The sequence below is a fragment of the Strongylocentrotus purpuratus genome, unplaced genomic scaffold (genome assembly GCF_000002235.5).
Source record: "Strongylocentrotus purpuratus isolate Spur 01 unplaced genomic scaffold, Spur_5.0 spur5_scaffold_8, whole genome shotgun sequence".
Classification (NCBI taxonomy): domain Eukaryota; kingdom Metazoa; phylum Echinodermata; class Echinoidea; order Camarodonta; family Strongylocentrotidae; genus Strongylocentrotus; species Strongylocentrotus purpuratus.
The window spans coordinates 5,354,647-5,366,214 of NW_022145614.1; the positions used below are offsets into that span (position 1 = coordinate 5,354,647).

Genomic DNA, 11,568 nt, shown 5'->3' on the forward strand with positions numbered 1-11,568 from the left:
AAACCCATGTTATCGATCCTTTTATATTACTTTACCTCAATTTGGGCATTCCTTTTGGTTTAAAGGAGGAAAGAATCTGTTTTTCAAATTTGGTTGTAAGAAGTACCCTCTTGAAATTACAGTGATGGTATTGACGTTGTAAAATGAACTCATCAATCCCATTTTACTCTCCAATCCTATTTTACTCTCCATCCAGTAAAACCATTATGATTGCTGCCCTGTCGCCTGCTGATATCAACTTTGACGAGACCATAGGAACCCTGAGGTACGCCGACCGTGCCAAGAAGATCAAGAACAAGGCCGTGGTGAATGAGAACCCGGTGGAGAAGCTCATCCGAGAGCTGAGGGAGGAGAATGAGAAACTGAAGAAGTCTCTTGGAGGAGGAGTGATGGCGATGGAGGGATCAGCTGGAATGAGCCCAGAAGGTAAACTTTAGTTATTGTTAGGTTTTAGACTTTCAGATCGTTTTTAAAAGAAGAGAGATGGATATGCATTTCCTCTTCAATAAAGAAATCCTTAGTTTATCTCCCAACCCCTAAATTAATATCCAGTTTGCTTCATTTTGCCATGCTATTCATATTTACCTCTTCCTCAAAATTAATGGTAAATCTTTTTATTTGAAGGAAGAGGTAAAGATCTTGGCACATATGTGACTATTTCAATTCATCCCAAAACTTGGTTTTAATGATGTTCAACAAGATTAAAACAAAGATAGTTAATTTAAGTTGAAAAATGGCCAATGTGTTATTGACATTTTAGAAATTGAATTAAAGATGCATAAATTGTAAATAGTTGTAAATATGACTTAAATATATTTGGATGGAAAAAAAATAGATTAGAGTATATACAAATTATCTCAAGTTAAGTTAAAGTGTTTGAATGCGTTTAGAAAATGATTCATTTATAAAGTTGTTTGTAGAAATATGCAGGTGTATATATTTTTTTTCATTATATTGAGATTTAGGCATGTAGGCTGTCACCATATATAAATCCAATATCTAGATCCAAGAACTGGACATATCCCTGGATCAAATGTTTGAATCTTGTTTTCTATTCTTGACATGTTTTCAGAAATTGAAGCAATGAAGAAGCAGATGGAGGAGGAGATCAGAGCACAGCTCATGGCTAACCAGGAAGCAATGTCAGATATGGATTGGGATTCAAGGGTAAGAGAAATGATGCAGTTGCTATGGTAACATCACATCGGATGTGATGATGTTGGTTATGATCTAGTTGACTCAGATTGAATACACTTGGTTTAGTATTACCATGAGATTAGTGTGTGATATGCGAAGAAATGTTATTGGGGATTACATCTAGCACAAAAATGTCTTTATGAGGATAACAAAATATATCATAAAGCATTTATTAGCTTTGTGTCTCTTTCTTTGGTTATTAAGCAAAACCAGTCAAATTTTCATGTAGCTTGAGATAATTAATTCAGGATAAGGGAATATGACAAAACTGGTCTTGCTTGTATGCTTCCAAAATATAATATGAACAGGACCCAGAGTCTCATTTCTTCAGAAGACATGGTCCAGAGCAATTTTAGTCGAACAAGTTCAAACATTGTAGGATAAACTACATTTATTATTATCATATACATTGGGTTTGCTTTATTCCAACAGTTACAACAAACAAGAACGGAACATGCAGCTGATGACGGGGAGCGTGCCATGCAGGAACAACGCAAGAACAAAGAATCCCACTTTGCCAACCTCAATGAGGATAATGTTCTGAGTGGTGTCATCTTGCATTTCTTGGGTGCCAGCGAGACGACGATTGGTAGGAAAGATGCTAGCCCTGCACCAACCATCCCACTCAGTGGTCTCAGGTGAGGAAGCTAGACCTCTAGAAAATTATCACCATGTTATTTTTGTATCAGTATCCCTTAAAGGGATCAGGTAAAAAAGTCCTGGATTTAGCTCATGCTGCAATCATAATTATAAAACTTTAGGTCAGTCAAGACCCCACGACTTTTACAAGCCAATCGCCTGTCTGATCATCAAGATATTTAGGATTGGAAATCAAAATTTCATTTTTCGTTTTCCTAACGTTTTTTTATAACACTACAGTCTATTGGGGAAAATGAGTATGGTGAAACCAGTTCTTCTTCTATAAAAGAAAATATATTTAATTTTATGTAGCAGTCAGTGTAAAGCAAAACATTTCTAAAAAATTAGAGTGTAATAACTCATGTAAATTTATTGATCATTTTTCTTTGTCATTTCTTGTATTGAACACAGTATTCAGAAACAGCATGCGCTGGTGAAGAATGAGAATGGTGATATCTCCATCAAGCCAGCGACAGCGGGGGCAAAGGTCAAAATCAATGGTATGCCTCTGGTAGGGGAGAGGATCCTGTCCCATCTTGACAGAGTCATGTTCGGTAAGGAATCCCCGGCTAGCCAGAGTTTGAAGTTTGTTTGGATTAGAAAATAAGATTTAGCAGACAGATAGCTTCAGATCATTTAAAGCTTATCAACACTAGTGTGGCTAGGAAGGATTAGACCACACAGCGAGGTCACTGACAGGTGGCTATCTCATCAACTCAGCTCTCAAATAACATAAGAAATAGAGGATCATGGGGGACCAACAGGCACCGATTGGAGAAGTTTTCTATATAGAGGGAGCAAGTAGCTATAAGTAGACAGTGCATGGGGCTTTAAATGTTACTCAGTTAAAGGTCTGCTTTGTTACAAAAGGTATTATTACCATAAATGAAAGTGTAATTAAATTTGTTGTGTAGTCGGTCTAATGTATACTACTCTCATAAAATAATAATAATGTACAAAATATAGATTCAGTGTTTTTGAGGATCTATAGGTTATTTGTCATTATATGATGGGAGCATATGGCTTCCATGTTGAAGGTGGTACTTATAAAGGGTGGAGGATACTTTATCTTTAATGTTCTAAAAAAAGTGACTGTATTGTGTAACAAACATCTCAAAGAATGTGGGAAAAGTCATGTTTCTAGACTGAATATAGAAGAAAATTGTTAGCTTTTCTCACTGTGTGTCTCATTGTCTCCCCTTTTCCCTCCCCTCTGTAGGTTCTAATCATCTGTACATCTTCAAGAACCCCTCGAAGCCTCAGCCTGGAGAGGGATCCCCAGCTACTGTTGATTGGGATTTCGCTCAGAAGGAGCTGGCTCAGGCTAAAGGGTTCAACACAAACACCAGTGGACTCAATAAAGGTACAAAGTACTCTCCTTCTCCTCATGATCATGATTAAGTTTTAAAAGTATACTACAGCAATAATTGGAGAGGACATGCAGGAAATTGAGTTTGAATTATTTAAGCAGTTCAATAAAATATAAATGGAAATATAGAGATTAAAAAAGAGACATTTGTAGATGTGGGAAAGTATTTGACATTCATGTAGCCTGACTATATATTTACTGTTAATTAAGTTGATTTTCCATTTTTGTTAAAGAGGAACAGAGTTATGTTGGCATGCATTGTTTTATATATCACTTATTATCATGTTCTTCGTTAAAAGTAATGTGCAAATTTGTTCACTTATATTGAAAATGTTTTATTTGAGTGTAAAATATTGCATTTGTAATGATAAACAAGTTACCGGTATATGCTATCTCTTACATTATTGTGCATCTATTTGTTTAGACCAACAAAGGGCCCAGGACCAGATCCTGGAACTGCTTCCCATGGTGAATGAAGTGAATGCTGTTAATGAAGAACTCAATAAGCACAAGAACTTTGAGATTGTGCTCATCAGCGGGGCTGCACAAGACGGTCCTAACAAAGAAACAAAGTAAGCATGGCAGCTAGGAAGCCATTTCTACTCTGCCTTGTTCAAATCTGGTTTGCGGGATATTAGACTTGTAAGGATACTAGTATATGGGCAGAGTGCTTTCTAATTGTGGTTACAATGGCATCAATTTCATGTAACTTACATTATATTGCACTAATGATTGTTGAATCTTATGATCAGAATTATGAGTACGTATCCTACAATATGATGATAATGTACGACATAGAGAAAGGGTCAAGTCAGAATGAAAATGATAAGACTGTCAAATACAACCGAAATGTAGCACACTGTGTTATACTATCATGGACAACTTGCATATATGATTAGTTGATTAGACCCATAAACTCTCTTTTGTGTGTGATGCTAAAGGAAAATATTCCATCTCCTGCCAATGTTTCAACTTGCTTATATTATTATCCTTTATTTGTGTTGTTACCAGGGTTATGGTGAAGATGACAAGTCTTCTCAATGGCAATGAATGGCTCTGGGAGAGAGGCAAATTCATCAACAGAAGATATGTTATCCAGGTAAGTGGATGTCAAGAGAGAATTTAAATATTTTATTCAATAGATTTTCTTATAAATATTCTCCATTTTCACAAACCACTGGGCGAGCAAAGTTTAAGTTTTATGCATGGGGTGGTTTGTGAACAAGTGGCAATGTGTGTAAGAGATATAATTGTATTAAAAACAACAACAGAATATATAGTAGTCAATATTCCTACAATATCAGTGATTAAGAAAACTGAATTAATGTACAACAAGAAACAATATTTATTAGTCTTCTTCTTTTGTATATACTCCTAAAAGTCCTGTTAGGAACCAAACGAGGAGGAGCCTATATGTGTACAATAAAAGTGTTTATTATTGATAATGATGTGAAATTCCCAAATTGCCCAAAGAGTGTGTTTATTTGACTTCCATGTTGAGCAGTTGTTTCATCCATCCATATGTGACAATGAAAATGTGAAATCTTGTGCAATACTCTTTTTTCTCTCTATCTCTCCTTCCAGGACATGTATCAGAGATATCTTGATGGAGACGACGATGTCCTCACGCTACCCAAAGAAGAAGATCCTTTCTGGGAACCTCCTGAAGATGTTCTCATCGGCACTTCTAATGTCTTCCTGCAGAGTCTCTCCTATGCCTTAGACTTTGACGATAAGGTCGTCATTACTGATTTCAAGGTAGGTCATAAATAGGTAAACAAATAGATAATGTGCATGCAGTTATAAAGTGCAGACACCATATATATGAATATATTCTACTCTGCTGCAAGAGCTCCTGATATATCAAATATAATTATCAATAAGTTTAAGCATCGTCATCATCATTACTATCTTCTTTATCATTTCTCAGGGTAACGAACAAGGATACCTGGTTGTGAGTATAGCCCCCTGTAACCAGGCTGGGAAAGCTCTCCCTGATGATGAGTTTGTTGACGATCCTTCAGAACTACTTGGAAAACCATACCACATCAAGGTAAGAGCTAGTACAACTTCTATTTCTAGAGCTACAAACCTCATGATCCTGAAACACCAAACTTTTGCTAAGTAGACACTATGTCGAGTCTCAACTAATCTCCGTGTTTCAAGAGTTTCACATACATAATATTTACATTGTTTACATCTCGTCACACTATGTTGTTTTCATAATTTCTAATTTTGTAAGGAAAATACAAACCAGTCTTATTGGTCAAAATATTTAAAATTGTTCATAAAAGTTTTTGAAAAAGTCTCAAGATAAAATTTGGAATTCTGTTATGATGATTAGGAGATGTGAAATTAATGGATAGCCGGCATTGGGAAATGTTGTCACATGGTAATAACAACTTTGAAAATAGGTACTTCAGTCATCTACCCTGTTAGCATAGACATTGGAGTACCATAAATTTATTTACTGAATTGAAAATAAACATAGTGAACATTTTAGATGTCTGGTTAGTAATCATTACTTGTAAAAGTGATTTTGTAAGAACTCGCTGGTTTTTCAGTCTACATATTTCTGAGTAATAAGGTCATGAAGCAATTTAGTAAGCCAAGAGATAATACTCCAAAGTTCACTGAGGAATCATGAATCTGTACACTTATCTTGTTATCAGATATTGTTCTAGTCAACATTTCCATATATTGAAGCATTCTGAAAGATATACTTTTTATTCCAGACTGAATTTTATGTTTTGTTTCACTATCATTCCTATCAGGTCGTGATCCGATCGGGTGAGATCAACAAGTCTCGCTTCTCCAGAGGCACCCATGTCAAGTACCGGTTCATGCAGGAGCCCGACCACACTGCCACGCCCGTCGTCAAGGATACGTTGTCTCCGGAGTGGAAGCACAGTAGAGTGGTCTCCATTCCTGCCGTCGATCAGACCCACTTGGATTTCTTTGACTCGCAGAGCATCTCCTTCCAGATCTATGGACAACAGGTCGACTCCGATCCCGACCCTAACCTCACCAAACTCACCACAAAGGTCAGATTTCTATCTTACCCTTTCAGGGGGGTGTTTCACAAAGACTAAGATCAACTTTAAGTTGGACTTAACTATGGCAGGCCATTTATGTCACTAGTTGCTCTCATCATAGGTCTCTCAATTATGGTCTTTAGATAATATTTTTTATTTCAATAATGAATTATCAAAAAATGTAACTTCTGTAGATTTGTGACCATGATTTGTACGTCCCTATAGACCAATGCCAGTAAATGGTGAGAGAAAATTGTGGAACTAGTCGATCTTAGTCTTTGTGAAACACCCCCGGGATAGGACTTTTTAAAGGGTTATAGTGATCACATATTGTTCCTCAAATTGGTAACAATATTGTTCTTCTATTGCGACATTGCTCTGAAAAAATTTAATGTCTCTGAAAACAATATACATGGGTTAGATCTTTGTCAAAAACTTGAATAAATGACCAATTTAAATTATAAAAAACAATGATTTTAAACCTCGCAATGGGTTGCCAATTTAAGGATTTTTAAAGCCAATTTTCCTTTTTTAAATTCCTGGCATCAAATGTAATATTGTCATGCAACAAAAATGGATGCAGTGCTTGCAGGAATGTTTGGCTTTTCTCCTCATGCAAGTTTAAATTGTACAGTACAGTCAAACCTAATTTAGCAACCACCTGTATAGAAAGACCACCTGCTATAATCACCAGTTTCCCTTGGATAGTGTTTCTCATTGAAATGTGTTCGAAAAGAACTCATACTCAAAGATAAGCTCCCTATTAAGACCAATTTTCTTGCCTTCCTTGGGCAGTCTTCATATAACCAAGTTTCACGTACATCATGAATACTACAATAGAATGAAAATGAATCTTGCATGTTCGATAAGACAACCCATTCAATTCAAACTGCTGTTCCTTCTGGTCTTGTAATGTCTTTGACTTGAACATGGACAAGATAACCTTGGTCTGAACCTGGGACTTGTTTCATAAAACTTGTTATCAATAGCAAGATACAATACTTGTTATAAGCTACTGAAAACGTTGCATTTGAATGGCTAAGAGCAGATATATTGATGTGTGTCTATAGCAAGTTTTATGAAACGGTTGTGATTCCTTCCTTCTCTCCATTCACAGGAGCTACGCCAGATGAAGCAATTGAATGACGGAGGAAGCGGAGGCCTTCAACGTACCATGTCTGTGACAGAGAAAGATGAGTTAGCTCAGATCAAGAGTGAATTGGTACTCCTCAAGAAGAAACATGAGAGACTGGAGAAGAAAGAGAGGAGATTACAGGTGAATACATGACCTTATCAGGGTAACGGGGAGGGGGGAGGGGGGAGGTGCCGCATTAAAAAAAAAGTATGTCTGTGAGAGAGGAAAGATCTGGTCCTCCTCATGCTCAAGTATAAACACAAACGAGATTAGAGAAGAAAGAGAGTAAAATAGAAGTAAAGAAAAACAGACAAGAAATTATGTCGCTGTGGAGTGAGGTTTTTAAACAAATTACTTTTTGTTTAATGGCACTTTTTTATATTTTTTTGCATAATCAAGGTTTTTTAATTAGATGTTTTTCAAAGTTTTTAATGTGTTGGTATTGACTTGTCAGTGTTATTTTTTTAGTTTCCCAGCAATTTTTTTGAAGATTTCTAGAACTTTGCTTGTTTTCTGCTCTTGTGTATTTGTCAACTGGATGCCAACCCCACAATATAGATTCAGTTTATGAACTCTCATATTCCTCTTACTCAAACCAACATGTATATACATGATTATTGATAAAGCATACATCACCCAGAATATTTGAATTACAAGTGTATGTATGTATGTTTTTTTTTTTAAGGACATTTGCAAGGAGTGGGAGGGGAAGCCCCCTGAAGAGCAACAATTTGCTCCCTTTTTCAGGTCTATCTCGGCGGTAGCAAACTCCACCGGCCAGAAACTCAAAACCAGAGTCCAGATGCTGAATAAGGTAAGATCCTTTTGTAATTGCAAGAAATATCTTCTTTTTTGCAGTGTAGCATAAATTTGATAATTCTTAACTTAATTCATTTTAGGAATGGACTTTCAGATGGTGGAATCTAATGATTTTATGTGATTTGAAACAAAAAGCAGACCATTAACTAACATCGCTGATCAATCATCATTGCAAACACGGGCCTTGTTTCTCTAAGATTTACAACCAATCACAAGTCACAATCTATGACAACTCTCCTGAATCAGCCAATCAGAACCCTCCTTTCAACAACTTGCAACTTATATCTTGATTCTGATTGGTTGTTGCAGGAAACATGATCCAGCAATACTAAACAAATTTTGACGAGCACTGGTTTGATGTTTGATATAATGTAACGCAGTATTTCTAATATAGTGCACCACACAGAGTTCAATAATATACAATTAAATACTAGGACCTTAATACATACAATAGACAACACAATTTATTCTTTTGTGACTAGAAATTATGTGATTTTTTTCAGGCAGTGAGTGGTTTTGCATGCTGAAGTATCTAATCTTAATCAGAACATACAGTAGATATTTATTATATTTTTTAAAATAACAAAGTTTATAACTTGGCTATAATTGCAAGGGTTGCATGTGGATATAATTAATCTCTGTTCATGGGGAGAATCCTTTTTATTTTTGCTCTGTCTACAAAGTATCAATCTACCCATTCAAAGTTTATAGTATGCAAGTTTGGATTAGTATAATTTCATGCAAAGTATGTAGTTTTATGCTTAAGTTAACTGAAAGTGTGACGTTCTTAATATTCTTGAGTAATCATTTACCGCTGTAAGTTTAAAGGTATGCTCATATTTATAGGACAGGCTTTCACAGAATGAATTTTAATGTAGCTAGTTAGGTATTGAATAACAAACAATCTGTAGCTGCAGTTAATTGCATTTTCTTACAGGATCATAACTTTTAAACTTTTGCCTGGAAATCAACCTGTTGCAGTTATGAAAGAAAGAAAAAAAAATAGATAGAAGGATAGAAATAAAAAATACAGGAGCATGGTTGTGTTTATTAGTACATTTTTGTGATTTTCTTTCTCTTTCTGAATTTTATTACATTTATCTTACTTTCTTTTATACCTGTACCTTTTCTGTCCTTATAGATTTGTCCTTACAGATTTGCCATATTCATCAGAATTATATATCAAACTCTGTAGCATGTTACTTTTCTATGAAACATATATTGATTCCTCTAACAAATTCTTTGCCAAATATATTCATAGACAGGAGCACTTGCTTTTTCTTTAGAAGACATATATATGCAAAAACCTGATGAGTGATGACTTTTCAAAATTTGCAGTAATTTTATTTTTCTGGAAGAAACTGGCTGTATTTTGCATTTGTTCAGGAATAATTTTGATGGCTATATATGTATTAAGATCTGCATTTCTAAGTCCTTTCTTATTGCATAAAAACAAGGGAGAGTTATTCGGCTTCCAAATAAAATTAAAATAATATAAAAAGGTGGTATAAATTATGTGGAATGTGTATACAAATGCTATGAAACTCACTCAAAGTACAAACTTTCTAATCAAATAAATGGTAAATACGATAGATTTTCATGCGTAATTTTGTTGAACAATCTGGATAACATCTCAGCATTCAGAAGCAGGCCTTAACCTGCATATAAACAATGGTAAAAGAATACTCATTAATATTTCTAGACAACATTATTTAAAGTGACAAAAATCTGCTGCAAAATGGGATTCTACATCTAAAAAAAAAGAGAATTTTAATATATATATAATTCACCCTCAAAAAGACAATGCTATTGGATGTGATTCGAGCTGAGTTGAACAAAATAATTCTTCAATCTTCCAGTGTTTCAAAGGAAAGGAAATGTGTTTTTAATCGTTTTGACATGTGACAGATATTTTGCAGAATAGTGTAAGAAACATAACCTGGAATCTGGCCAACATTCATTTAAAATATTCTGTTTCACACTGTCCTGAAAAGTAAAACATTTTTTAAGGCTATTATGTAAAAACAACATTAATATCATTCTTCCCTTTCCTGTTGTTAATTAACAATTTCCTGAGAAAAATTTGTCTCCAAGTTCATTCAATCAACCGTCTGTTTGAAGTGATTGTTTTGACATTTGACAACAATTATACTTTATAACACTTAGTAGGAGACACAACTTGGAATCCATCCAACATTCCTGTAAAACAGATCTTTTCATATTGTCTTAAAAATTCATAGAATTTCTTAAAGCTCATGTCTATGTGACATTATTATTCTTCCCTTTCCTGTTATTAATTCCTAATTTCCTGAATTGGAATTGTCTGGAGATGTAAACATTCTATTATCCTTAATGGCCGGGGTTATTAAGAGTTGTTATTTCGAGACATTCCTCTGCGTGATGCTCTCTGCAACTTTCCTGCATTCAGCGACGGTTAATGGACTCCATCTGATGTTTCCTGTTTTATTCAGAAATCTCTAATCACAAATGATATTCTCCCCACCTAGATGATGTCTGCGCATAATTATGTCCGCAACAAGGCAGCAAACGGAGGTGCTAATAATAACGTAAGCCTAGAATGTGAGACAGTAACTTCAGGAAAAAGGGCCGAGTGCAGTTCTGGATTCCACCAAGTGTCTAATATTATCATGAATGCTCTCCATTGTATATGTAGATCATGACATCTTATGTACCCCATGATCATGATAATAGATCAACACTAACATTCACTGACATGGTGATTATTCCTAAGCTCCGTTCACATATGCCATGGTAACTTCTTTGACAAAATAAGTGAAGTTCACTTCACATTTATGTATCTTATAACACAGACAGATAAGTCAGTATGTATGGGACCTTTGTTTCATGCAGCTATTTTAGTTTTATCCCCATGTACTGTTCTCTAAAACAATTACAAAACACCATAGTTAACTATGGCATATGCGAACGAACCTTTAGGTTTTGCACAAAATGTTTATCAAACCGTAACCCTGTTTCATGAAACTGTAATGTCAAAGACTGATCTGTTTGGGTTTACTGTAAATAAAGGCAAAAGAAGACATGCATCATGCCTTGCACCTAGATCAAGAAGTATTCTACACAATCCTACCAAAACAATATATTTCCTAACTTGAATAGCTTTAGCATCCAGATGAAGTGTCACCAAATTCAAATTAGGAACTTCACTTTCCAACATTACTTTTCATTGGCATCGCACTCAGCCAGAAATGTCAAGAACTAGAATGATCAACTTAAAAAACTAGGCAAAAGTTCTTCTTTATGATATTCAAAGACAATAAAATCATGTGGACTTTGTACTGTGAGTAACAATAGATAGCCAGCAAGGAGTTGAACAAGTTACGATTCATTGCAAG

The 11,568-nt window shown here is 35.1% G+C and overlaps 1 protein-coding gene across 7 annotated transcripts in view; it reads left to right on the forward strand.

Moving 5' to 3' along the window:
* The window catches only part of LOC590618 (kinesin-like protein KIF28P), a 45,899-nt gene that overhangs the window by 24,858 nt on the left and 9,473 nt on the right, over nt 1-11,568 (forward strand). For 4 of the 7 annotated variants that reach the window (XM_030975206.1, XM_030975207.1, XM_030975205.1 and 1 more), the window contains exons 13-25: nt 197-426; nt 1,073-1,167; nt 1,630-1,835; nt 2,248-2,390; nt 3,056-3,199; nt 3,630-3,777; nt 4,217-4,304; nt 4,790-4,963; nt 5,136-5,258; nt 5,980-6,249; nt 7,358-7,516; nt 8,061-8,189; nt 10,702-10,761. In XM_030975206.1, the coding sequence (XP_030831066.1) occupies nt 197-426; nt 1,073-1,167; nt 1,630-1,835; nt 2,248-2,390; nt 3,056-3,199; nt 3,630-3,777; nt 4,217-4,304; nt 4,790-4,963; nt 5,136-5,258; nt 5,980-6,249; nt 7,358-7,516; nt 8,061-8,189; nt 10,702-10,761 (1,969 nt within the window). The remainder of the gene's footprint in view (nt 1-196; nt 427-1,072; nt 1,168-1,629; nt 1,836-2,247; nt 2,391-3,055; nt 3,200-3,629; nt 3,778-4,216; nt 4,305-4,789; nt 4,964-5,135; nt 5,259-5,979; nt 6,250-7,357; nt 7,517-8,060; nt 8,190-10,701; nt 10,762-11,568) is intronic. The other 3 variants (XM_030975208.1, XM_030975211.1, XM_030975210.1) reach the window with 1 other exon arrangement.